General features: G+C 37.0%; 2 protein-coding genes across 23 annotated transcripts in view; one reads left to right on the top strand and one right to left on the bottom strand.

Annotated features, from left to right (window-relative positions):
* Positions 1-287, bottom strand: part of CARF (calcium responsive transcription factor) — a 100825-nt gene extending 100538 nt beyond the window's left edge. For all 20 annotated transcript variants that reach the window (XM_042949780.1, XM_042949787.1, XM_042949801.1 and 17 more), the window contains exon 1: positions 222-287. The gene's annotated coding sequence lies outside the window, so the exon portion shown is untranslated. The remainder of the gene's footprint in view (positions 1-221) is intronic.
* On the top strand, positions 210-25304 carry WDR12 (WD repeat domain 12). Of its 3 annotated transcripts, none has more exons than XM_042949805.1 (14): positions 210-427; positions 977-1093; positions 4680-4774; positions 8094-8188; positions 9282-9388; positions 10489-10604; positions 11043-11197; positions 12922-12967; positions 15160-15245; positions 20958-21098; positions 21200-21305; positions 21470-21602; positions 23665-23737; positions 24718-25304. In XM_042949805.1, the coding sequence occupies exons 2-14, from the start codon at positions 1053-1055 to the stop codon at positions 24793-24795; spliced, it is 1272 nt and encodes a 423-aa protein (XP_042805739.1). In that variant the 5' UTR covers positions 210-427; positions 977-1052; the 3' UTR covers positions 24796-25304. The 3 variants fall into 3 exon arrangements, with proteins under 3 accessions (XP_042805739.1, XP_042805740.1, XP_042805738.1); XM_042949806.1 differs by having other exon boundaries at positions 210-448; XM_042949804.1 differs by having other exon boundaries at positions 210-490.
* The last annotated feature ends 1965 nt before the right edge of the window (positions 25305-27269 follow it).

The following is a 27269-nucleotide window of genomic DNA, read 5'->3' as shown; positions in this document are numbered from 1 at the left end:
GCGGTTGCTCAGAGAGCAGGAGGGTCAGGAGGTGACGGGAGGAAGAGGCAGGAGGAAAGAAATGGGGGTTGGGAGGCAGCGTCCGGTCGGTGGGCGCAGACAGCTCGGCCAAACCTCCGACTCCCTTAGTCCCGCCGCCTCCGAGAGCCCTACAGGGCGAGGAGGGAAGTCCACAAAGTGCAGGAGCAGAGGGGAGAAAATTCAAAACGAGTCTACTCAACCTCGTCTTGGCTCCGAGGCCCTGCCATGGAGACCAGCACAATGCGCAGGCGCATCCTTCTGAGAACGCTCAGCGTAGTACTATGAGACAAGAGCACAGTCGGCCACCGTCGTCCGTTTGTCTTCTGATTCGCTTTCCGCACGCGTATTCCTACTCTCACTGGATCTAGAGCCTGAAGCCGGAGGCCAGAGTACTGCGAAAGACTCGGTAGGGTGATTGGGAGTATACGTAAGAAAAAGCCGAAAAGTCTTTAGCAAATTAAAGCTGAAGGTAGAGGAAATACAATAGATATCTGGCTGCGGTTGGGAAGGTTTAATACGGATAAAATTTATCTTGAGGACAGCATGGCAAAAAAAGACTACCATTCCCAGTGGTTACTGCGTCTGAGAAGCGCTGCTTTCTGGGAATGGTAGTGTCTAGGAGTTGTGTTTGAAGTATCAGGTCTGAAGACAGCGTATTACAATTAAAAAGAGCAGCAGTTTAAATTGGGCCTTTTCTGTGTCTTCTTAATCGATAACAGTTCTAAATATTTTTTAAAAAATTAAAAAAAATTAGGGACACCCGGTCTTTAAGACATGCTTTACTATCGATAATTCCTGTATCTAGGAATAGGTAGTTGATGTTTGTGGGCTGGGTCTCGGTGTGTGAGCAACCTCGTGGTTGCTGAGGAGGCCGGAGGAAAGAAAGCGGAAGCCCGGAACACGGCAGCTTCTTGCGTACCTGTGCAAGCTAATTTTGAGTTACCTCTTTTTGTAGCCTTAAAAGACCAGAGCGCCTGTTGTCTATTACCCCCTTTCGTTTCGGTAGACAAGTCTTGTGTATACTCCTCGTCATGGCTCAGCTCCAGGCTCGCTTCTTCACTGACAATAAGAAGTAAGTGAGCGCCCTTTTCTTTCCTCTCTTCCTCTCGCCTCCCTGGGATCTTTTCCAAGAACTCCTTCTGTATGACTTTGTGGAGCCTCGGTTGTCTTTGCCCAATTTCCTCCCCCAACTCCTATTTTGTTTGTTTGTTTGTTTGTTTGTTTGTTTGACTTTACTCTTGGCTTGAGCGCGTTTTCCGATTAAGCGGAAGCGATACCTTGCCGGGATTTCTCGGGGATCTACATCTGATATCACCGATCCTTTTTGCCTGGCTTCTAAGGCTGTATATAATTTGAATTGTGACTGTAGGGGGCTTTGAGGGGCTTCACCTTTGATTCCTGAATGAAGCACATGTGATTTTAAGAATGAACAATGGACCGAGTCCTTACAGGCTGCCTGCTAGGGATGTTTCACCATTTCTCAAAACACAAGTTTATTACTATTATTTTTTTAGGTAGATAATAGACAGTGCTTTTCTAAACCAGGCTAGAAAGTGGAGCTCTGAATGGGGGTTGGTAGAACTTTTTTTTTTAATGTCCGTTTGTTTATTTTGAGAGATTTTTGTATGTATGTATGTATGTATGTATGTATGTATTTTGAGAGAGAGAGAAAATCCCAAGCAGGCTCCATGTTGTCAGTGCAAAGCCCAATAGGGGCTAGATCTCAGGAACCATGAGATCATGACCTGAGCAGAAATCAAGAGTCCTACGGTTAACCAAGCGAGCCACCCAGGCACCCCAATAGAACTAATTTTTGGTAATAGTGTGAAGTTCTTTCAGTTACAGGTTTGTATATTCATATACATACTTACACATGTATGCGTGTGTGTGTCTGTATGTGTGTATGTATATACATGTATGTATATGTGAACGTTTTTACCAGTGGTCCCCAGGTCAGTAGCATTTGTTTGAAATCTAATTGTATTCAGTCTTGTGGTGTACATTACACTACTAACTTTTCTTAGTGTCTTTTCAGCTATATTGTAAGTCTCTTGATGGTAGGGACTGTATTACTCTTCTTGGATTGACGGAATCAACAAATGTTTGTCAAGTTCTTCTCATACTGATGATAGTGAATATTTGTTGTATTAACAAGCTAACGCCAGTTGTAAGCTAGATAACTCCCACTTCAATTAAAATTATGTGTTGGAGCTGTATGAGTTGACCTAGTAAATCATATTCACTCTTGTATTCTTACAGTATAGATAAATTGTATTATCAATGCACATGAGTATATATACTTGGTCTGCATATTTCTCAAGGAATGTGGTGCAATAGCATGACCACCGTATTTCTTCTAATTGAAGTTTTTAATTGCGATAATTGGTGATTCACATGAAGTTTTAAGAAATAATAGACCATTGTGTTTTAACCCTGAGATAGATAGATAAACATATATGTATGTGTGTGTTTAAATTCTTCAAAAAGTTAACAAAACCTAAAAATTAAGTTCTTGGGGCGCCTGGGTGGCTCAGTCAGTTAAGCGTCCGATTTCGGCTCAGGTCATGATCTCACGGTCCGTGGGTTCGAGCCCCGCGTCGGGCTCTGTGCTGACAGCTCAGAGCCTGGAGCCTGTTTCAGATTCTGTGTCTCCTTCTCTCTGTGACCCTCCCCCGTTCATGCTCTGTCTCTCTATGTCTCAAAAATAAATAAACGTTAAAAAAATTAAAAAATAAATAAATAAAAATTAAGTTCTTGCTTCTTATACATTATATGTTCTGGTAAGTAAAATGGAGAGGGGGATAATTTTTTCACGTATATGTATGTAATTTACATATACGCGTGTATGTGAATTATGCTACTCCCCCCACCCTCTCATTTTACTGACCAAATAGTAGGTGAAAAGAAAAACCGAGAACTTTAATTCTAGGTTTTGTTATCTTTTGGAAATCCTAAATTACTATTTACATTTTTTTTAAGCATGATACATATAAATAAAGCTGTAGTCTTACTACTCAAAGTATAGTTTGAAGATTAGCAGCATCAACATCACTTGGGAGGTTTTAGAAAAAGCAGAATCTCAGATTCCACCTCAGACCTGTTTTACGATGTACGTTTTGACAAGATCTGAAGCCCCCTTCCCTAACCCTACCCCATTGTAGTAAAAAGAGATTTATTATACAGTGTCTTGATGAGCCGTAGATTCTACCTTAACATCTTTTGAAACTTCCATTCCCCACAACTACAGCCTTAATTCATGCTTTAGACTTTTTTTTTTGTGGTAACAACTTTATTGAGATATAATTCACTTAGAACAGAATTCATACTTTAAAATCTCCATTTCAATGGTTTGAGTATATTTGCAAAATTGAACAACCATCAGTACAATTTTAGAACGTTTTTTATCACCTTTTAGGTATTACCCCCTAATCCTTTCAACTACAGCCGTAGGCAGCCACTAATCTACTTTCTATCTCTGTGGGTTTGTCTGTTTTGGACAATTCGTATAAAGGGAATTTTATAGTATGTGGTCTTTTGTGAGTGGCTTCTTTCACTTAGAATGATGTTTATAAGGTCCATTCACACTGTAATGTGTATCAGTACTTCATTCCTTTTTAGGGCCAAATAATATTCCATTGTATGTATATACCACATACCAAATTTTGTTTGCAATTTTTAAGTTGATGGACATTTGGATTGTTTCCACCTTTTGGCTGTTACGAGGAGTGGTGATGGGAACTTTTGTGTGTAAGTGTTTGTGTGGACATATATTTTCATTTCTCTTGGGTATATACTTAGAGTTGCTGGGTCAAATGGTAATTTCATATTTAACTTTTTGACAATTAAAAAATTTTGGGGGGGAGGCGCCTAGGTGGCTTAGTTGATTGAGCGGACTTCAGCTCAGGTCATGATCTTGTGGTTCGTGAGTTCGAGCCCCACATCAGGCTCACTGCTGTCAGCGTGTCAGTGCAGAGTCTGCTTCAGGTCCTCTGTCCCCCTCTCTCTGCTCCTCCCCCACTTGTGCACTCCCAAAAATAAGCATTAAAAAAAATTTGTTTTTTGATGTTTACTTAACTTTGGTAGAGAGAGAGGCAGAGAGCACAAGCAGGGGAGGGGTGGACAGAGAGGAAGACACCGAATCCAAAGCAGGCTCCAGGCTCTGAGCTGTCGGCACAGAGCCCGATGCAGGGTTTGAACTCACAAACCACGAGATCATGACATGAGCTGAAGTTTGATGCTTAACCGAATGAGCCACCCAGACACCCCAGTAGTTAACTGTATTGGAGTTTTGTACTGCTTCATATGGCTTTTAGTGACTGTCTATGTCTGTTCATTTCAGCCTGAAGAATTCCTTTTACCATTTCTTGCAGGGCAGGTCAACTAGCCCAACATACTCCTAAATATGCTCAAAGAGCTAAAGAAAACCGTGGACAAAGAATAAGAGGAAACCAGGAAAATAATACATGAGCAAAGTATCAATAAAGACATAGAAATTATAAAGAGGAGCTAGGGGAACCCGGGTCGCTTCATTTGTAACCCCATGTAGCGAAATGTCTGGCATGTATTAGATACCCAGTAAATATTTGCTGAATGAATAAATGCACATTTGTTAAAATAATCCATAGACTTGACTTTGACATATCATTTCCTTTTTATAGATATGTGGTAGATGATGTTCCCTTCTCAATTCCTGCAGCCTCTGAAATTGCTGATCTTAGTAACATCATCAATAAATTGCTGGAGGCCAAAAATGGTAGGTATACATGCTCTGAGAAATTAGGAGAGGGTGCATTGCCACTAACTACACTAAAATATATCACATTTTATTTTGTTTCCTTTTTTTAAGCCTTATTTTAAAATACTGTATGCATTTTGTAATGGTAACATTTATAAATTACGAGTTTCCCTGCTACATGATACTTTTTTAAATGCTTTGAAATACAAGTTCTCAGGAAAAATTCTTTCTTATTTATTTCAGTTTAATCTGCTTTAAAGGCAATATGGATATAAGGTGGTTGGCATTTAGGAATACGATTTTGTTGTAATAGTTATGACACTGGTTTTCCTAGGGAGGTCTGGGATTGGTAAGCATAGAACAAGCATCTAGGTGCTTGAGCCCCAGTTGCTACAATCCTACAAAGCAAAATGACATTGTCACTATTTGAGTATTTTGTGTAATAATAGATGCCAATACTAATACTAGTATTTTTTTAAGTATTTAGAATTCATTGAAAAATTAATGGTAAAATTTTATAAACATGCAAGGGTATCAAGTAAAACATTTAAGAGATATAAATGTTAAACATGCTGTTGTATGAAAATAAATTATTAGCCCATAAAATTCATATGAACAAGGTATGCAAAAATATTGATGAAACAAGATTGGCCAGGAGTTGATAATTGTTAAAACTGGGTGATAGGTATATGAAAGTTTACTGTATTATTCTCCACTGTTCCATATGTTTGAAATTGTCTATAATCAAATGTATATTGAAAAGTAAGGGAACCATACATAAAATAGAAGATTTAAACATGAAAGGTTGAAAATAACATGAAGCATGATCTTTAAACATATAATTTGTCAATGAAGTCACCATTTAGAAACAAACATTTTTACCCAGATGTTTCTGTTGATTCTACCCCAGTTGGAGGAATGAGGAGTTGAGAGTTAGAAACTAATGCTTAATATATTCCTCTTCTCTATCTTCTAATAATCCTATAACTTTTTTTTTAAGTTTGAGGTTTTTTTGTTGTTTTTTTTTGTTTTGTTTTGTTTTGTTTTTTTTGGTAATCTCTGTATCCAACTTGTGGCTTGAACTCATGACCTCAAGAAGAAATCTCATGATCTTCCAGATGAGCCAGCCAAACACCCCTGAGATGATGTTTATGAACAGTTTTTTGTTTTTTGTTTTTGTTTTTGGTGGGAGGGGGCAGAGTCTGCGGTCTTTTTATTACTAGCAAGCTATTGAAGCTATTGTTCTTGGTTGAGAGATATTCACATAACACTTCCCATAGGTCCTTGCCTTTACTTCATCCAGTTGATGTATAAAGATTCTGATAAATATTTACTTCTGAATTACAACACTGCCATATATTCTTGTTGAAAAAGTCTTTGAACGAGAATAAGAATTATTCTTGTAATAGAATCTTTGAAATACCGGTGTATGGATGTTTGTTGTTACCCAGAGAGTTGTATATTTTTCTGAAGTTGTAGATTGAATGTGGGTTACTTTTTGAATAATCAAATAATTAAGTCATTGATTGCTCTTGAGTTGAAGATGCAAATGATTCAGATTTCAGATTTTTAAAAGGCAACAATCCAAATAATCCAATGAGAGAATTCTTCTTTCAGCTAATAAATGTAGAAAGAATGAATAATTTTTAGCATTTTGTAACTCCAAATGAAATAATGGGTTTAAGTAGTGATTATCAGTAGCTACTAAAACTATTTATTACGTGTTGAAAGGCTGACGGAGAATATTAGGATGGATGGGACCAGGCTGACAATATCAGAGTCCAGATGTAGATTATCACATCATAGAAAGACATACAACAACACAATGCATTTTCTGATGTGATGCAATAGGAAACACATAATACTATGTATAAATATTCTTGCCAGAAAAACAAAGCTAACCTGAAGTCTAATCAGTTGTTTAGGTCTGCCTGCTGTATAGGATGTGTAGGTGGTAGAGGAACATCTTATAGGACACCATGGAGATGTAATCAACCAGAATGTAAGAAATACTAGAAGACTGATGACCTAATTTCTTTTTTTTGTTGTTAAAAAAAATTTTTTTTAACGTTTATATACTTTTGAGAGACAGAGAGTGAGCAGGGGAGGGGTAGAGAGAGAGGGAGACGGAATCCAAAACAGGCTCCAGGCTTTGAGTGGTCAGCACAGAACCTGACATGGGACTCGAACTCAACAAGCTGTGAGATCATGACCTGAGCCGAAGTCGGATGCTTAACCAGCTGAGCCACCCAGGTGCCCCCCCAGTTTCTTTAACAAATAAATGACTGGGGAAAAAAGGAGGGGGAACTCTTAAAGATTAAATAAAACATATTAATCAGATATAATATGTGGACTTGGGATGCTGATTCTGAAAAGCTCACTGTAGGTCACTTCTCTGGCTCAGTCAGAAGAGCATGCAACTCTTCCTCTCTAGGTCATGAGTTCGAGCCCCACATTGGGTATAGAAATGACTTGAATAAATACACCTAAAACAAAATAAAAATAAAAAGCTCACTGTAAAGAGAAGGAAACATGAACATTGGCTATTTGATATTAAAAGCAATAATGATTAAATTTTTTAATATCACTTTAGGTCCTTTTATTTTAGAGATACATATTAAAGCATTTACAGATAAAAATGATAGCATTTCTAAGGTTTGATTTAAAATAAACCAGCAGAGGAGTGGAGAGAGGTGTATAGATGATTGTCAGTGAGTTGGTAATTATCAAAGTATGTGATGGGGGTGGGAATTCTTAATGTTATTTCTACTTTTATATATATTTGGAATTTTCCATAGAATAAAAAGTTTGTTTTTTTTTTAATTTTTTTAAAATTTTATTTTTAAGACAAAGAGAGACAGAGCATGAGTGGGGATGGGGCAGAGAGAGAGGGAGACACAGAATCTGAAGCAGGCTCCAGGCTCTGAGCTGTCAGCACAGAGCCCGACGTGGGGCTCGAACTCACAAACTGTGAGATTATGACCTGAGCCGAAGTTGGACGCTCAACCGACTGAGCCACCTGGGTGCCCCAAAAGTTTTTTTAAGTAGAAATAACATTTTTTTAAATAGAAATAAATAACAGTAAATAAATTTTAAATAGAAATAATAGAAACAACAATAGTAAAAAATTACACCAACAGAACAAAGTCCTCTGTTCCTAAAAATCACGGTGTACTGGAATAGAATACATGGCCTGATTATGACGTGAAGAAATTCTGGAGAAACTCAGAGGCCACACTGAATAATAAATACCTGTTCATTCTGGGGTTTCTCATATACCTCTGCCAATGTCACTTCAGGTTCTAAGAGTGATCATTTTATTATGCATTTTCTTTAGAGTTACACAAACATGTGGAGTTTGATTTCCTCATCAAGGGCCAGTTTCTGCGAATGCCCTTACTCAAACACATGGAACTGGAAAACATCTCATCGGTAAGTTCAAATGTTTACCTGCTCTGTTTTATGTAAGGTGTTCTCAGGTAATGTAGGAAAACATTTACAATCAGACTGAATCTTTAGCAACCAAGATTTTTTTTTTGATTAGTATTTTTTTTCTAGAAATTTGAACTTCAGTGTTTGTATATTCAATTTTGAAATCCCCTCTTCTGAGAATGTTTTACTCAAGAAATGTAGATGAATGAATATAAAAAAAAAAAACCTTCATATTTGTGGAAGAATTATCAAGAAAGGGAATACCAAATACATGTTTATTACCAATAATGATGTACAAAATGAGGGGTGCCTGGGTGGCTGTCGGTTGAGCGTCCAACTTCGGCTCAGGTCATGATCTCAGGGTCCGTGAGTTCAAGCCACACATCGGGCTCTGTGCTGACGGCCTGGAGCCTGCGTCGGATTCTGTGTCTCCCTCTCTCTGCTCCTCCCCCACTCATGCATGCACGTGCATGCACGCGTGCGCTCTCTCCCCTCCTCTCTCGCTCTCAAAAAAAAAAAAAAAACCTTAAAAAAAAGATGATTGTGCACGTATAAAAACTTTTGGGTTAGACAATTGTGATTTATAGCGGTTCCCCCTTCCTCTAATTTTCAAAGTTCCTTGATACTGCTTTTATAATTGAAAATGTAATTTATAATTGCTTTTATAATTTTTTGACAAGTTTTAGAATTATGAAATATGCATAAAATTTATCATTTTAATCATTTTTAAGTGTGTAATTCAGTGGCATTAAGTATATTCACAATATTATGCATCTATCATGACTATCCATATCCAGGACTGTTATCATCCTCATTAAGTAGAATGCTTTTATAATTTTATTTTTTAAAGTTCCTTATATCCCCCTACCCCCCTTTCAGCATAAATTTTCCAAGGTTGTTAATATTCATTAATATTACTGTTAGCACACTGTTAGGTCAGATAAAGTTTTTCGCCTTTTGCATGGCTCCAAATTTCTGGGTTATGAAGGGGACTGACATGAAAGAGACGTAATAAACAAGGGGTCCTTTATGTTTGTAGTATACTACTTTGGAACTACTGCCTGATTGATTTCTGGTTTTTCTCTGTCACTAGGAAGAGGTTGTGGAACTAGAATATGTGGAGAAGTACACTGCACCTCAGCCAGAACAATGCTTGTTCCATGATGATTGGATCAGTTCAGTCAGAGGGGCAGAGGAATGGTATTGCCATTTTATTATGCCACTTCCATCAGTCTTTTTAATTGCACTATGTGAATATTTTTCTCTGATTGATTCTGTGTTATTTGTAGAAGTAATTTTGTGATATATGTATCAGTGTCCATGCCCAAGATCTTTACATTCAATTTATTCAAGAAGAAGCATATCTTTTCCTTCCCAAGATGTTGGAGTGACATTTGTCTATACATGAATAAGTCAAGTGTCTTAGAATATTTTATTTTTGTGTGTTGCTTATAAGACCAAAGATATAATTTGTTCCATAGAGGGGAAAAAAACCCTCTTATAACCACAGATCTCCTGGCTTACTACCATGAAGATGCAGATCATGGTATAGGGCTAAAAAGGGCAGACTGGATCTGAGAAGGTATGGATGGCTCAGAACAAACCCGCAGTGGCCTTACTTGTTGAAAAGCATCTTGAGACTGGATCATAGTACAAGCTTACATTTTTAAAAGAATATCTTCCTGGAGTTGTTACACAAATGATGTTTTTACTGGTTTTACTTTTATCTTAGATGGTTTTACTGTTTTTCTGTTGAATGATTTTCAGTGGTTAAGTACAAAGGGCAGTTAGGCTTTACAAGCAATTTCCCTGAGTTGTAGTGTTTACAATAGTAATTAAAATGAAGTCTAGGGCTTTTTACTTATGTTTTTATTTTTAGGAGGTCAGAAAAAGTCACAGGTAAGATCTGATCTAATGTCTTTTAAAATCTTAGTCTTCATATTAAAAATCTTTTTAAAGTATAATCTCAAGATTTACTTAATTGCCTTAGAAATATAATTGGGGCACCTGGGTGGCTCAGTCGGTTGAGTGTCTGACTTCGGCTCAGGGCATGATCTCACAGTTTGTGAGTTCGAGCCCTGCATCCTGCTTTGTGTTGACAGCTCAGAGCCTGGAGTCTGCTTCAGATTCTGTGTCTACTTTTCTCTCTACCCTTCCTCCCCTCATGCTCTGTCTCTCTCTCTCTCTCTCTCTCTCTCTCTCTCAAAAATAAAAATAAACACTAAAAAAGAAATATAATTGATTTCAGGATTTGAAAAAGCTGCTTTTTGTATTTCATAAGGGTTTTTTTCTTTTCATAGGATCTTGACTGGTTCTTATGATAAGACTTCGAGGATCTGGTCCTTGGAAGGAAAGTCAATAATGACAATTGTGGGACACACAGATGTTGTAAAAGATGTGGCCTGGGTGAAAAAAGGTTAGGACTCTCTGCCTGAATGGAAAGTAATCCTGAAAAGGGAACCGGAAATAAGCCATTTTCAGTGCTGGGGCACAATGGGGATGGGGTAGGAAGTGCCATGTGCCTTGGTTATTGTGAGGTCTTTCAAAAATACAGTGTTGAAGAAGAAAAAGATTATGTAAGAAAATCCATAAGTGGTAGAATTCAATCCATACATTTTGAAAATCATAGCAGATAATGTGCTCTTTCAAGTTAATATTGTGTTAAACTCATGTTTTATAGTATTTTTGAAGGATCATCCTTTTATACTGTAAGTTACTTCTTTTTCAAAGCTGGCATATAGCTCTTTTATCTTCTTAATGTCTTTCAACAACAAAAAAATCAGTTCTTCAGTTTTAGAACTTAATGTATTTAAAATTTTTGTGCTAATTTGTTCTTGTGTTCTCCTTTCTTCAGACAGTTTGTCTTGCCTACTATTGAGTGCCTCTATGGATCAGACTATTCTCTTATGGGAGTGGAATGTAGAGAGAAACAAAGTGAAAGCCCTGCACTGCTGCAGAGGTCATGCTGGAAGTGTGGATTCTATAGCTGTTGATAGCACAGGAACTAAAGTAAGTAGCTAGTGTGTTACTAGTACTGTTCAATTAGAATTTGAGCTTCTTATGCAAACAATTTTTTCTTCATTGTCCTACAATCATAACAGTTGGTAATTAAAGAATATGATTTCAAACCCAAAGCAAATACTCTTTCAATGAGAGAGAATTCACTTCCTCAGTCTGGGTTTTTCTGGTTACTGCAGAAATTCTAAGAAATCAGGTAAACTAGCAGTTTAACTTTAATCATAGTGATTGACATTTTCAATCTTCTAGCTACTCAGTGCTTTCATCAATTGAAAAAATCGAGTTGATCATCTAAGCCTTAGCATACTCAAGGTTTGTGTTAATAGAGGTTCTTTTACTATTACTGCTGATTTACTCTTATCGTGACAAAATGGTAGAAAAAGAAAAAAACCTGAGTACAACACTATTGACATATGAGGAGTTATAAATTCTCTTGCTGTTTGAAAGTTTCCTAAACCACATTGAGTTGTGTTGGGTTTAAGAGTGTTTCTTCAGCATTTCTTTGCCAATTAGCATTAGAGGACCCTTGATGCATTCAAAGGTAAAGATTTATGATTATTCATATAGAGCCATAAAGAAAGTTTACCTGTTGTTGAGTCCAAACTTAAATGAATTAACTGTACCTTTCGCTATAAGAGATAGAAACTCATCTTGAACTTTTTTCAGCTGAAAAGATTGTGAGATCCAGGTGTGCCTGGGTGACTCAGTTGGTTGAACGTCGGACTTCGGCTCAGGTCATGATCTCACAGTTCGTGGGTTCGCGCGCCGTGTTGGGCTCTGTGCTGACAGCTCAGAGCCTGGAGCCGGTTTCGGATTCTGTGTCTCCTTCTCTCTCTGCCCCTCCCCTGCTTGCACTCTGTCTCTCTCTCTCTCTCTCTCTCTCTGAACAATGAATAAACATTTTTTTAAAAATGAAAAAAAAAAAGTTTGTGAGATCCAGGAAGGAATAAACAATCACATCACTAACTGGGTGAGGATGCATTTGAGTCTTAGGAACCAATGGAGTTGAGCTTGAATGTGGCCAGCACATTCCTCTCCCTTCCTCGCTCATCTCCTTAAGTTGACTTCTTCTCTTTCACTTCAAAATGGCTTTTCCTTTAAAAAAAAATTTTTTTAGTGTTTATTTTTGAGAGAGAGAGACAGCGTGAGCAGGAGAGGGGCAGAGAGAGGGAGACACAGAATCTGAAGGAGGCTCCAGGCCCTGAGCTCTCAGCACAGAGCCTGATGTGGGGCTTCAACCCAGGAACCATGAGCTCATGACCTAAGCCGAAGTCAGATGCTTAACCGACTGAGCCACCCAGGTGCCCCCAAACTGGCTTTTTTCCACATGACAATAAAACCTGGCTTTCAATATTCCTAGGTTTCACACCCTTTACCATCAGTTCCTGGAGAAGATGAACTTCAACTCTCTGGAACATAGGCTTTCATAAAAAGGTCCTGAAGGAGGGAGAGACTTATTGGTACTCTGTAGATCAGTTGCCTACCTCAATCTATGCAACCAAAGCCAGGGCACAGGGCCATGTAAGAATGGCAATGCCTTCAGTTATGAGATTGTGGATACAACTTCCAGGAGACTAGAAAGCTATGCAGATGGTACAATAGTAGTAAAGGATTTCAGAGCAAAGTAAAGGTTTTAAGTTATAAATAGAAAAATCAAGGCAAATAATACGATAGGTTATATTATATACTCTTTCTCTTCATGTATATGTTTTTAGTTTTGCAGTGGCTCCTGGGACAAGATGCTAAAGATCTGGTCTACAGGTAAATATTTGTTTATTTTGACTTACTAAAAATGTTCCAAGAATTCCAGTGAAAGAAGACTTTTTAACCCCCATTTTGATCCATAAAAATGAATCAGAGCTTTTTAGGATACAAATAAAGGAACATATCGAGAAAAATTAGTATGCTTTGTGTTTCAAAATGTGTTTCTATCTATTACCCCCTTATTTATTGAACCATGTGACTGAATTGCTGCATGTAACTCAACAACATGATTGGTGCAATGGGGCATAACTGCTTAGTTCTCAGAGTTCTCTTATTCAGGAACCTGGAAATAAGCAAAAATAGCTTGAGTCATTTTGATAACACTCCACTGTTAGAGAAATTTTAGTTAAGAGACACTTGGGTGGCTCAGCTGGTTAAGCATCTGACTCTTGGTTTTAGCTTAGGTCATGATCTCACAGTTTGTGAGATCAAGCTCCATGTCGTGCTCTGTACTGATAGCGCGGAGCCTGCTTGGGATTCTCTTTCCCTCCCTCTCTCTCTCTCTCTCTGCCTGTCCCTCGTCCATGCTCTCTCTCTCAAAAAAATAAATTTTAAAAAAATTTAAAAAAAATAATAAATTTTAAAAAAATGAAAAAGAAATTTCATAGTTAAGCTAATTTACTTAAAAAAATAAGTTTATTTCTGTTGAGAAAGATAGACACAATGTGAGTAGGGAAGGGGCAGAGAGAGGGGGGAGAGAAGGGAAGGGGCAGAGAGAAGGAGAGAGAGAATCCCAATCAGGCTCCACGATGCCAGTGCAGAGCCCAATAGGGGGCTTGAACTCACAAAACAGAGATCATGACCTGAGCTGAAACCAAGAGTTGGATGCTTAACCAACTGAGCCACCCGGTGCCCCTTTAAATTTTTTTTTGCGGTGTAGTTTTGCCAAACTTAATTTTTTTACTTTGAAAACATAGAAGGGATAATTTGGAGGAAGAGTTGGAGGAAGGAGGACTCTTAAAGGAAGGTGCTTTGAGAGTAGTGAGGAGAAAAGAGGGGGAAGACCCACAGATTGCCTAGGTAAATAGAGCAGAATCCCTATTACTTCTGAGGGAATTGCTTTATTATAGTATAATACCCTAACTACAGTTCACAAAGTAGAATTGGGGGATCAAGAAAAGCTTAAACAGTGTCAGTAGTAGGAAATAAAGATAAGTCATTTCAGTAGATTTCTCAGTAATGCTTAAAGCAAACAGGTTTGAGGCAGAAAGTTGTTTGGATAATTTTCCTTTTGTGGAATATTTTGTAATCTGAAATACTTTTAATTCATTGTTATAAAAGTGAAATAGTCAAGAAGAATAAGCATAACTGGATTGTATCTCCATGTAATGTGTTTGTTTACCTGTCATTCCCTTTTTTTTAATGTTAATTTATTTATTTTGAGAGAGAGTGTGCGTGTGCCTGCATGTGTGCGGGGGAGGGGCAAAGGGAGTGAGAGAGTGAGAATCCCAAGCAGGCTTCTTGCTGTCAGTACAGAGCCCAACACAGGCTTGATCTCACAAACCATGAGATCATGACTGAGACAAAACCAAGAGTTGTATGTTTAACTAACTGAGCCACCCAGGCACCCTGTTGTTATTCCATTCGTCATAATAAAAATACAATGTGTTCAGAACTCTCCTGGGGCGCCTGGGTGGCTCAGTGGGTTACGCATCTGACTTCGGCTCAGGTCATGATCTCACCGTCTGTGAGTTCGAGCCCCGCGTTGGGCTCTGTGCTGACTGCTCAGAGCCTGGAGCCTGCTTTGGATTCTGTGTCTCCTTCTCTCTCTGCCCCTCCCCTGCTCATGCTCTGTCTCTCTCTGTCTCAAAAATAAATAAAAACATTAAAAAAGTGTTTAAAAAAAAAAAAAAAGAAAGAACTCTCCTATAACTAATAGTAAGCAATTTTTCATAGATATGGCAAAGTGATGAATATTCATAATGATCTTAAAGACATAGCAAGATATCAAACTGGTTAGGCTTTAGGATTATAATGTACTCTATTTTTTGCTTTCTCCTTTTGGAAGACTAATAACCCAGGTATTGTTTTTATATGTAAATTTCTTTAACCAAAATAAGGAGGAATATTTATTCCCTAACCAGTTAAGAAAACGTATACCCAGAAATGTAAGAATTCTTTTAAGACTGTTTGCAATTAATATTTACCCTAAATTTTTAAAACATCAGATCTAATTCTCTGTGATACAGTTCCTACAGATGAAGAAGATGAAATGGAGGAATCCACAAATCGACCAAGAAAGAAACAGAAAACAGAGCAGTTGGGACTGACAAGGGTAAGAATTTTTGAGAACTTACTATATTTGGCTGAGGTCTGTACTAACAAATGTATGACAATTTAATCTTTTCTATTTAAATTTCCCTTTTTCTTGTCTTGCTTTGTCAACCATAATTAGGCTTTCTTATAGTAGATTGGTAAATTTTTATTACAAATACTGTAGTATGCTACATTTATCTGAGTCTTTGAATGTAGTGGTATTTAGCCAGGCTTACAGATTGGTAGGTCGATTATTTAGCTATTATATTTGATCCCATGATGCAGTTTTTAGTAGAATCTTTTAATTGTTAAAGCTTGAATCCAAATTAAGTGAAACATTTTAATACCTCGATTGTTTAATGATATTGTTTCATACACTGAGAATATAATTCTTACTAGGAATGCTAATTATATCTCCTAAATCAATAGAAAGTCAAAATTAATTTGAGTTTTGATTCTGTCATTTAGCTATTAGTCCAGTTAGATTAAAGTCAGTTCACCCATATTCTTATTTGTTCTGTTTTGTTAGGAAAATATTTGTCATAATATGATCTGACCCAAGTTAATACGCAAAATGAGAAGGACAATACTGAATCAGGTTTAGGAAGACATGTTTTCCATTCATTTTCTCACAGCTGTAATGAATGTACAGTAAAACACATTTGCACATTATTTCTTGTAGTTACAAATAACAAAATATTTTATAAAAACGGTTGAAAAGGAGGAATAAAGTATGATCATAAAATGATTAATCAGAGTCACATAAAATGTAATAAAAAATAGCACTTAACCAGTTCCAACTGAAAGAAGTGGTTTATGATTTCTTAGTACATTTAAACATGGACTGCTGAATTGCAAGAGGAATGATCTGGCAGCTACTTAATTTCCTTATCACTTAGTCTTAAGTTAAAGCTATAAATGCCTCACCAATTGGATAAGTGGTAATTTACTGATGCATATCTCTGGTCAACCTTTAAAGAATATCTGAGTAGAAAAAGATTTCTTGAATTAGAGAAGTTAATCCCTCAGAAGGTAGCTTTTTTTCCTTTCTTTCAATTAAAGTTTGACATATGTACAATTAAGTGTACAGTGAAGTTTAACAAACATACACTCGAGTAATCACAACCCAAATAAAGCATAGAGAATTACCAACACCCTAGAAGACTCCCTCTGGACTGCTTTGCAATTGGTAGCCCATGAAGGTGATCACTGTTCTGTCTTGTGTCACCTTACATTAGTTTTTAAACTTCAGGTGATAATCTGTGAGATTCGCTTTATGTTGCTACACGTAATAGTTCTTTTCATTAATGTATAGCATCCTCTTGCATTGACTATATCAGAATTTATCCATTCTTTTTTTGTTAAGTTTATTTATTTATTTTGAGAGAGAGAAAGTGAGAGCGTGAGTTGGATAGGGGCAGAGAGGAGAGAGAATTCCAAACAGGCTCCATGCAGTCAGCACAGAACCTGATGCGAGGCTCGAACTCAGGAACCATGAGATCATGACCTGAGTTGGATGCTTAATCCAATGGATAGGCCGCCCCTATCCATTCTTCTTTTGATGGACATTTAGGTTGATTCCAGTTTTGGCTACCATAAATAACGTTGCTAAGAAAGCTCCTATACTTGGGGTGCCTGGGTGGCTCAGTCAGTTAAGTGACTTGATTTTGGCTCAGGTCATGATCTCATGGTTCATGAGTTCAAGCCCCACGTTGGGCTCTGCACTGACAGTGTGGAGCCTGCTTGGCGTGTTCTCTCTCTCTCTCTCTCTGCCCTTCCCCCCCATGCACATGCTCTTTCTTTCTCAAAAATAAACATTAAAAGAAGTTATTTTAGGGGTGCCAACTTAGGCTAAGGTCATGATCTCACAGTTTGTGGGTTCAAGTGCCAAGTTGGACTCTGCTGATATCTTGGAGCCTGGAACCTGGTTGGGATTCTGTCTCCTTTTCTCTCTGCCCCTCCCCCACTGGTGCTTTGTCTCTATCAAAAAAAATTAATAAACGTTAAAAAAATTTTTTTAGTCATTTTACTTTTCTTTTGGTGTACTTATACAGTAATTTCTGCATATGTAGAATTGGAAAACTAGAATTGCTGGGTCTCAGGGTATGCACAGGTTGAGTTTTTCAAATGTTAGATACTGGCAAAAAGTTTTCCAAAATGGTTATATCAGTTTATACTTCCACTGAAAGTATAAAAAGAATCAAAGTTACTCTACATCCTTACCAGCACTCAATATGGCCAAATTTTTAATGCCATAACTGATTTTATTTAACACATAATTTATGTTTACATTAGTTACTATTAAAAAGTGTATCATTTTGTCAATTTCTGGTGCTACATAGTGTAATTTAAGTGCTGGCCCTTTATTTTTTATTTTTATTTTTTATTCAAATTCTAGTTGGTTAATATATAGTGTAATATTGGTTTTAGGAGTAGAGTTTAGTGATTCATCACTTACATACAACACCCAGTGCTCAAGACAAGTGCCCTCCTTGTTAACCCATCACCCTGCTCACCTCCCTTCCAGCAACCCTGTTTGTTTCTGTAGTTAAGAGTCTCTTATGGTTTGTCTCCCTCTCTTATTTTTATCCTTCCCCTATGTTCATACACACACACACACACACACCATATCTTCTTTATCCATTCATCTGTTGATGGACACTTGGGTTCTTTCTGTAGTTTGGCTGCTGTTGATAATGCTGCTATAAACATCAGGTTGCATGTACCCCTTTGAATCTGTATATTTGTATCTTTTGGGTAGATACCTATTAGTGCAATTAATGGATCATAGGGTAGTTGTATTTTTAACTTTCTGAGGAACCTCCATACTGTTCTTCAGAGTGGCTGCACCAGTTTGTGTTCCCACCAGCATTGCAAAAGTGTTCCATTTTCTTCGAATCCTCACCAACACCTGTTGTTTCCTGAGTTGTTAATTTTAGCCATTCTGACAGGTGTGAGGTGGTATCTCATTGTAGTTTTAATTTGTATTTCCCAGATGATGAGTGATATTGAGCATCTTTTCATGTGTCTGTTTGCCATCTGGATGTCTTCTTTGGAAGAGTGTCTATTCATATCTTCTGCCCATTTCTTCACCGGATTATTTGTTTTTTGGGTGTTGAGTTTGATAGGTTCTTTCTAGATTTTGGATACTAATCCTTTATCAGATAATGTCATTTGCAGATATCTCTTCCCATTCCAAAGGTTGCCTTTTAGTTTTGCTGATTGTTTCCTTTGCTGTGCAGAAGCTTTTTATCTTGATGAAGTCCCAGTAGTTCATTTTTGCTTTTGTTTCCCTTGCCTCTGGTGATGTGTCTAGTAAGAAGCTGCTGAGGCCAAGGTCAAAGAGGTTGCTGCCTGTGATCTCTAGAATTTTGATGGTTTCCTGTCTCACATTTAGGTCTTTCATCCAGTTTGAGTTTATTTGTGTGTATGGTATAAGAAAGTAGTCTAGCTTCATTCTTCTGCATGTTGCTGTCCAATTTTCCCAAAACCATTTGTTGAAGAGACTTTTTTTCCCATTGGATAGATGTTCTTTCCTGCTTTGTCGATTAGTTGAACATATAGTTGTGGGTCCATTTCTGGGTTTTCTAATCTCTTCCATTGATCTATGTGTCTGTTTTTGTGCCAGTACTATAATGTCTTAAGGACTGCACCTTTGTAATATAGCTTGAAATACAAGAATTGTCATGCCTCCCGCTTTGCTTTTCTTTTTCAGGATTGCTTTGGCTATTCAGGATCTTTGTGGTTCCGCACAAATTTTAGGATTATTTGTTTTACCTCTGTGAAAAATACTAGTGGTGTTTTGATAGAGATTGCGTTAAATGTGTAGATTGCTTGGGTAGTATACACATTTTAACAATGTCCTTCTGATCCGTGAACTTGGGATGCTTTCCCATTTCTTTGTGTCCCCTTTAATTTCTTTTGTAAGTGTTCCATAGTTTTCAGAGTACACATCTTTTACCTCTTTGGTTAGGTTTATTCCTATGTATCTTACTGTTTTGATGCAATTGTAAATGGGATCAATTCCTTGATTTCTTTTTCTACTGCTTCATTATTGGTGTATAAAAATGTAACAGATTTCTGTACATTGATTTTGTATTCTTGGTGTATAACTTTTGAGTTTTGATAAATGCATAGAGTATGTAACCACTGCATCATCAAGGTAGAGAACAGTTTATCATTCGCTAAAACTCGTGTTGCCCATTTGTTTTTACCTTGCTGTTTTCTTTCTTTAATTTTTTTAATGTTTGTTTATTTTTAATTTTTTTTAATGTTTATTTTTGAGAGAGAAAGAGACAGTGCAAGAGAGGGAGCGAGACACAGAATCGGAAGCAGGCCCCAGGCCCTGAGCTGTCAGCACAGAGCCAGATGTGGGGCTCGAACACACAAACATGAGATCATGACCTGAGCAAAAGTTGGACACTTAACCTATTGAGCCACCCAGGCACCCCTAATGTTTATTTATTTTTGAGAGAGAGAAAGACAGAGTGTGAGCAGGGGAGGCGCAGAGAAAGACAGACACAATTTAAAGCAGGCTCTAGGCTCTGAGCTGTCAGCACAGAGCCCAGTGCAGGGCTAGAACTCACAAGTGGTGAGATCATGACCTGAAGTCAGACGCTTAACTGACTAAGCCATCCAGGCACCGCTACCTTGCTGTTTTCTATCCCAGTGTCTCTGCTGGATTATCTTTCTTACCTTTTTATTTTGCTTTGGATCACAACTGAGGTCGTTCTGTTCCTCATTCCTCTATTACGCTTCTTTACTTCTCTCAGGAAAATTCTAGAGCTAGAAGATTGGACTTAGGGATCATTTGGTATAGGAGTTGGCAAAGTATAGCCTAACAGCTGATTTGGCTGTGACCTATTTTTGTATTACAGAGAGCTAAGAATGATTTTTACGATTTTAGGTGGTTTTAAAAACAAGAGTATACAACAGACATTAGAAGGCTAAAATACTTAACTTTCTGAACCTTTACCGAGAAACTTTGCTGATATCTGATCTGATATAAGTCACTCACATTACAGATGAGGTAATGATATTTAAGGAGGTTAAATACAGCAGTTACAAATGTAGATTAACTGTCTTCCATTTCAGAACTCTTTCTCTGTTTCACTTGTTCTTTAAGATAGATATTACACCTAGTTTGGGGATTTTAATTGAGAAAAAACATTAGAGATTTTGTAGTATTAATAAATGGACCATGGGCATTATTTAAAGATTGGACAATATAACTTAGAAGATACTGAAGAAATGGTGAGAGTAATCTATTGAGATACTTTTACCTGGAAGAGTTAGGAAGAAAATGGCAGCACCTTGACTCAAACCTAGATCTCTTTGACCCCAGATCTTTTTCAACTAACTTCTACATGTAACATGTACATATGAAAGAGTTAAGTTAGTGTTAATATTAATACTTCTCAAAATAAAAAGTAGAACAGATGGAAAAGCAGTAGAATGTAGAGGAAAGACTACAAAGCTTTAAGTAATATTTGGGCTCAAACTTCAGTCTGCCATGTATAGCTGTATGACCTTGAGCAAGTTATCTTTCTCACTTTCCCTGTCTTCATTTATGGAATCAAATCAGATATATGTTTTGGATGATTGTTGTAAAGAAGAAATAAGGCAAGATATGAAAGCTAAAGCATCTGCTGTGTGGGCTTCAGAAGTAAATACTATTACTGTTGCAGTTACTCTAAAAATGCCTTTCCTTTGGGTATCTTTTCATTTCTAGACTCCCATAGTGACCCTCTCTGGGCACAAAGAAGCAATTTCATCGGTTCTGTGGTCAGATGCTGAAGAAATCTGCAGTGCATCTTGGGACCACACAATTAGAGTGTGGGATGTTGAGTCTGGCAGTCTTAAGTCAACTTTGGTAAGACTTCAAAATCCAGTGACTCTGTGGTTAACTCTGAGCTTCTAGAGATGGTTATTTCTGGCTCACCATTTAAATGTTCTTTCCTCCTTGTTTTTCAGACAGGAAATAGAGTGTTTAATTGTATCTCCTATTCTCCGCTTTGTAAACGTTTAGCGTCTGGAAGTACAGATAGGCATATCAGGCTGTGGGATCCCCGAACTAAAGGTGAGGTGTGTAAAATCCTAGAGGAGGAATATGGGTAAATAACATCAGTTTCTCCTATCACTAGAAATGTGTATAAAAAAAGATAATTTTCTACAAATATTGTTTTTGGTTCTCCTATTTCTCTTCTAAAATTCAATAATTATTATTTTTTAAATTTTGTTCAGATGGTTCTTTGGTGTCGCTGTCCCTAACCTCACATACAGGCTGGGTCACATCATTAAAGTGGTCTCCTACCCATGAGCAGCAGCTGATTTCAGGTTCTTTAGATAACATTGTGAAACTGTGGGATACAAGAAGGTAAATCCTATTTATGATCTACAAAGAAGATACTTGAAATAACTATTATATACAGAGAAAATGAAATGAATGCTGAAAAGATTATCCAAAAGCAGAAGAGTAAAAAAAGTTTTGATTATGACCTGATATAAATATTGGTGTCAAAAAGAAAAGCCAGGAGCAAAGGAATTTCGTTCATGTTGATAGGTTATTTTTTACATTCTGAAAAAATTTATATTGAACCTTAATATAAATGTGATATTATAAAAGTAGAAGGCAATGGTCTCTAAATAAATGGCACTATAATCTATATAATAAATATAATCTATAATAAATGGCACAAATAATAAATTATACATTAATAGAAAATTAAATAAAAATACATACTAAAATTTTTTTTAAATATTTATTTTTGAGAGAGAGAGAGAGAGAGTGTGGGCAGAGAGAGGGAGACACAGAATTGGAAGCAGGCTTCAGGCTCCTAGCTGTCAGCACAGAGCCCAACGCAAGGCTCCAATTCACAAACTGAGATCGTGACCTGAAGTCGGGTGCCTAACCGACTGTGCCACCCAGGCTCCATAGAAATACATACTTTAAAAGATAACTAGATACTAAAGTTTTTTTGTTACTAGTATATATGAGTGTCCCCAGTGAAATGCATACACAGTGTATTTACATATTTTTACAGGTAGAATGGAGAGGCATTAATCAAATACCTGTTCTTTGTTTACCGAAATCTGCATTTTAACATCCTGATACTACTACCTTATGATGCATGATTTGTTAATACCTAGAAGGTTATTTACATTTAGTTGGATACTTGATATAGCAATTATATAGTTTCTGATAGCAGTGCTATGAAGAAAGTAAAGCAGAGTAGAGGGACACTTCTTTAGGGGTGGGCTATTCTTGAAGGTGATTTTATAATAGTGAATTGAACATGGGAAGGTATCAGCCATGCACAAATCACGGTAGAGAGAACAGCAGATAAGGTAGGGAAAATCTTGGCATGTTGATAAAATACCAAGAGGGTCAGTGTTGATGGAGTGGAGTAAGCCAGGAGAAGAATGGCAGGACATGAGACAGGTCGTACTATACTGAGCAAGACTTAAGGGGCCAAGCTAAGAAATTTGGGTTCCATTCTAAATGTTATGGGGAAGGACTTGTGGGTTCTAAATAGGGTAGGAAGAATGGAAGCAGTTCCTAGGTTGGATTCTAGGTATATTTTGAAGACCGCTCTTTGGCAGGATTGGCTTATGGATGGAATATAGAGATAGGAATCAAGGAATAATGGCCATATTTTCTGCCTGCGCAATCGGGCCATTAGTGGTACAACTTACCGTGATGGAAAGAGTAAAAGAAACAGGTTTATGAGGGAAGATCAAGAGTTTTGTTTTGGTTATTTTAAATTCGTAGTGCCGGGGGCGCCTGGGTGGCTCAATCGGTTAAGTGTCTGACTTCGGCTCAGGTCATGATCTCACGGATCATGGGTTCGAGCCCCACATCAGGCTCTGTGCTGAAAGCTCAGAGCCTGGAGCCTGTTTCAGATTCTATGTCTCCCTCACTCTCTCTCGCTCCCTCCCCTGCTCACGCTCCTGTCTCAAAAATAAATAAACGTTAAAAAAAATTTTTTTTAAATAAATAAATTCGTAGTGCCCATGGGATAACCACATGTCAGGCAATTGGATATACATATCAAAATCAGGGAGAAGTTTGGGCTAAAGATACAAATTTGAGAGTTATCAGCATACATATGGATGGACAAAGGATATATAAAGTCGTGATTTGAGGGTAAAAGGAAAATAGTCAAGGAATATGAAAATGGGCCTAATTATGAATAAATATTTGTAAATAAATAGCATTTTTCTTGAATATTTATTGCAATAAATCTCTGTATTCTGCTAACGATAGGGGAAAATCAACAGAGCCAATCAAGTAAATACTCAGGATTTTTAAGATTAACTGGTTATTGGGGCAAGGATGGTAAAGTCGGTAAAGTTTTCAGAAAATTATATGTGATTAGTCATGTATGTTTTTTAATACTTTGAATTGCATATAACATGGTAATACTTTGATCTTTTAGTTGTAAGGCTCCTCTCTATGATCTGGCTGCTCATGAAGACAAAGTTCTGAGTGTAGACTGGACAGACACAGGGGTAAGAATTTGTTATTTGGTGAAAGGAAAAAAGAATAAATCTGGTGCTTATATTTAGAGAGTTACTACTTTCAATATATCTGATAATTATAATTCTGTATTCTAAGTTTCCCTTAATATTATTCATAAAATCTCACATCTCATTCAAAGAAGAAACATATTTGTCCTTTACTGTTAGGAGTAGTAAAATTTGGAAAGTTTTAAGCAGTTTCTTTCTCTAGTATTGTAATGAACTGCTTTAACTCCATAAACTTGCTCCTTCAGACTTACTGGATCTAAGTATTTTCTACTTACAAAAAATCTTATAGAATAAGTCTAGACCATAAAATCTGCTTAAAGGATTACAATTTACTTATTTTTACGTATAAATATTAGCTCTTATTGCCTAAGAATTCTTTCCAAATACAGATCCTAGAGCTACTTGAATAATTTGTAATATCCATTTACCTGCAAATAGTTAATATACTTTGCTATAAAACTTAATTTTCTTAAATAGGTAAACTATATCTTCCCTCAAACTTTTAAATTTTATTATATTTCTTAAATGTTTCTTGGAAAGTACAGTAGTAGTGTATCACACCCCAACCAAATTCAAGTGATCATTTTTAAAGTTTTTTTTTTTTAATATGAAATTTATTGTCAAATTGGTTTCCATACATCACCCAGTGCTCATCCCAACAGGTGCCCTCCTCAGTGCCCATCACCCACTTTCCTCTCCCTCCCACCCCCTATCAACCCTTAGTTTATTCTCAGTTTTTTAGAGTCTCTTATGGTTTTAATATAGTGTATTATAATATGGTAGTGAAAACTGATGTAATGGGTCCATTTAAATATGAACTCTCAATGAGAGTTAATTGCTTATCCATTAAGTCCTTCTGTAAATCAGAATCATCGGTATTTAACTGTGTTTAACTATCATATGAAATAATTATATTTACTTACATGTTTGTGCTTTTTTTTTTTTTCTCTCCCTTTACGCAGTTACTTCTGAGTGGAGGAGCAGACAATAAATTGTATTCCTATAGATATTCACCTACCACTTCTCATGTTGGGGCTTGAAAGTGAATGATAGATTTGACTACAGAGATTGTGTCTGTAAATGAAATAGAGAATCCTCAGATTGCATCAGTGACGGTTCAGAAAGCAGTCTCTTAAAGTTTATAGTTTCATCCTTGATGATAACTATCACTATTTCTTTATTTTGTATTTATTATATAGTAGTGTGTGTTGTTAAAATGTAAAAGTGACCTGCCTTCTCAGCCATATGCAAACTCTTGAAACTAAACTGAATTTTTTATTTCCTTTTAGAGGTGTTGGTTTGAATTAAGATTTGTTTTTGAAATGCTGTAAAAGCATATATTTAAAGTAATTGTCCAGATTTTCATTTCTGATGGGGACACTTAAGTATTCCTATGTTAGCTGTTTAAGAAAAGTATCTTAAGAAAACTAATAAATTCTATTAGAAAAAATTAGAAATAACACTTTGCTTTGGGTAAAATAAGTGATGTCTAACCTATCATAAGATTTTGTGGGCATTCAGCATTAAAACATATAGATCCTGCTGCCAATTAAGAGTTTGCTAGAGTATTTTAAGTGAAGTGCTTTGTATTAAGGATATGTTAGAATCCTGGGGCTCCTGGCTGGCTTGGTCAGTAGGGTGTGTGACTCTTGATACCAGAGTCTTGATCTCAGGGTCATGAGTTCGAGCCCTGTGTTGGGCATGGAGCCTACTTTAAATTAAAAAAAAAAAAAAGGTACGTCACAATGCTTTAGAAATTACATACATACAGGGGCGTCTGGGTGGCTCAGTCGGTTTAGCATCTGACTTCGGCTCAGGTCATAATCTCATGGTTCATGAGTTTGAGCCCCATTTTGGGCTCTGTGCTGACAGCTCAGAGCCTAGAGGCTGCTTCAGATTCTGTGTCTCCCTCTCTCTCAGCCCCTCCCCTGCTTGTGCTCTGTCTGTCTCTCAAAAATGAATAGACATTAAAAAAAATTTTTTTAAGACATTGCATACATACAAATTTCATGGTAACCAGGAATCTTTCTCCCTAACTTATCCTGGTATGCAGATAAGAATAGAATTTGTAGACAAAACCTTTCAGTCAGTATTAGATAATAAACATTCTATAAATTTTATATCCTTAGCATTTATCTTAATGCATTTATTATATACCAAATATTTAAGGTAAATATCTTCTTAAAGTATGATTTCCATCTTTAATGGATTGCTATTCCTCAAGCAGAGCGCTTCAGCCTCTAAGTAATATATGGAAAATAAGTTTGGTCCCCTCACAAGACTGTAACGCAGTGTATCTCAGAAAATGTTCCTATTACAGGGGTCTAGGAAATAATACTTGGCTGCAGTTGAGAACAAAATTAACAGTGGATTAAACCAGTTAGGAGTTTAGTTCTCTCATAAGTTGAAATCCAGAGGCATTCCAGGGCTGGGAGAGTGGTTTTGTTCTACACTCATTAGAGACCCAGACTCCCTCTACCCCTAGGATATGGTTCTCATTTCACACAAGAGCTAGAGCTATAGTTCTTACATCATTTAAAGGAAGTATATTTTAATGTTAAAAAACTGAATAAAGTTAGCCGGAAAATGCAGACTGTTTTTCTCATTTAGTGCAGACTGGTATAAATTTCATGATATCTGTACTGTCTCGAAATCTTAACTTTTACAGGATAAAGAAGAATTTTTATTCTTGTTTTGGATGGTCTCTGAATGAGCCAAGGACAGAGTTATTTAAATGTCTTTCTTAACTTCCCCAATCTGGGCTTTTCAGTTGTAGTCCGCATATACAAAGTGGTTGAAATAAAGGTAAAGAGGCCTATAAATTAAATTTTTAGAACCGACCCTGATTCCAAGGCAGGATGCATTCATGGTTCAGGCACTCTCCTTTAGGACGGGCATAACATTAGTGAAACTCAAATTTCTCTCCTTGTATAACTCAGGCGGTTAGGTCTTAACTTCTCAAACAGGAAAAACATGAGAGGCTAACAGAAGCCTAGAAGACTGAGTGCTTACAATATATTGCTCTCCTATCCCTAACTCGAAAGTAGGAGACTCCTTTTCAATGGTCCATTTTCCTCTATTTTAGTTCTACCAGAGACAAGGGCTTTACATGCACTTAAATGCACCTAAGGTTCTCTCGGAAAATGAGTGTTGCTGCTTTCCTAGTGCAGGGTGAAGTTAGGAATGAGATAGTGCAGTGCTCAGTACATGCCGACTGGTAGAGGATTATTTATGCTTTGTTGCCATAGTAATGAGGTCCATAAACAGGTTGATGCTTGCTCTTAAACCTCATCAAACAAAGTTTTAAGAAATTCCTTTCTTACTCTTTAACAATAAACTTCCTAAAACTAAAAATTAGACTCAAAGTATACCTAATTGTTAGTTCAAGGAAAATGCCTGAACTTCTAACATGTACCAGGGTTTCTTTGGGAATGGAGGAAAGGGGAGGGGAAACAAAAAATGTGTAAGACATGGACACTACCTCCAAAAAGATAACACTCTTGCATGGAAATAC

The sequence above is a fragment of the Panthera leo genome, chromosome C1 (genome assembly GCF_018350215.1).
Source record: "Panthera leo isolate Ple1 chromosome C1, P.leo_Ple1_pat1.1, whole genome shotgun sequence".
NCBI lineage: Eukaryota > Metazoa > Chordata > Mammalia > Carnivora > Felidae > Panthera > Panthera leo.
Note: the sequence above shows the minus strand (reverse complement) of the source record. Positions and strands in the feature narration are given on the sequence as shown.

What these genes read in the sequence shown, in the direction of transcription:
- WDR12 (XM_042949805.1), top strand. Translation starts at nt 1,053, where the DNA reads ATGGCTCAGCTCCAGGCTCGCTTCTTCACTGACAATAAGAA. An exon ending in ATTGCTGGAGGCCAAAAATG is followed by an intron (nt 4,775 to 8,093) that starts GTAGGTATACAT and finishes CATTTTCTTTAG; the next exon opens with AGTTACACAAACATGTGGAG. An exon ending in GCAGTCTTAAGTCAACTTTG is followed by an intron (nt 21,099 to 21,199) that starts GTAAGACTTCAA and finishes CTTGTTTTTCAG; the next exon opens with ACAGGAAATAGAGTGTTTAA.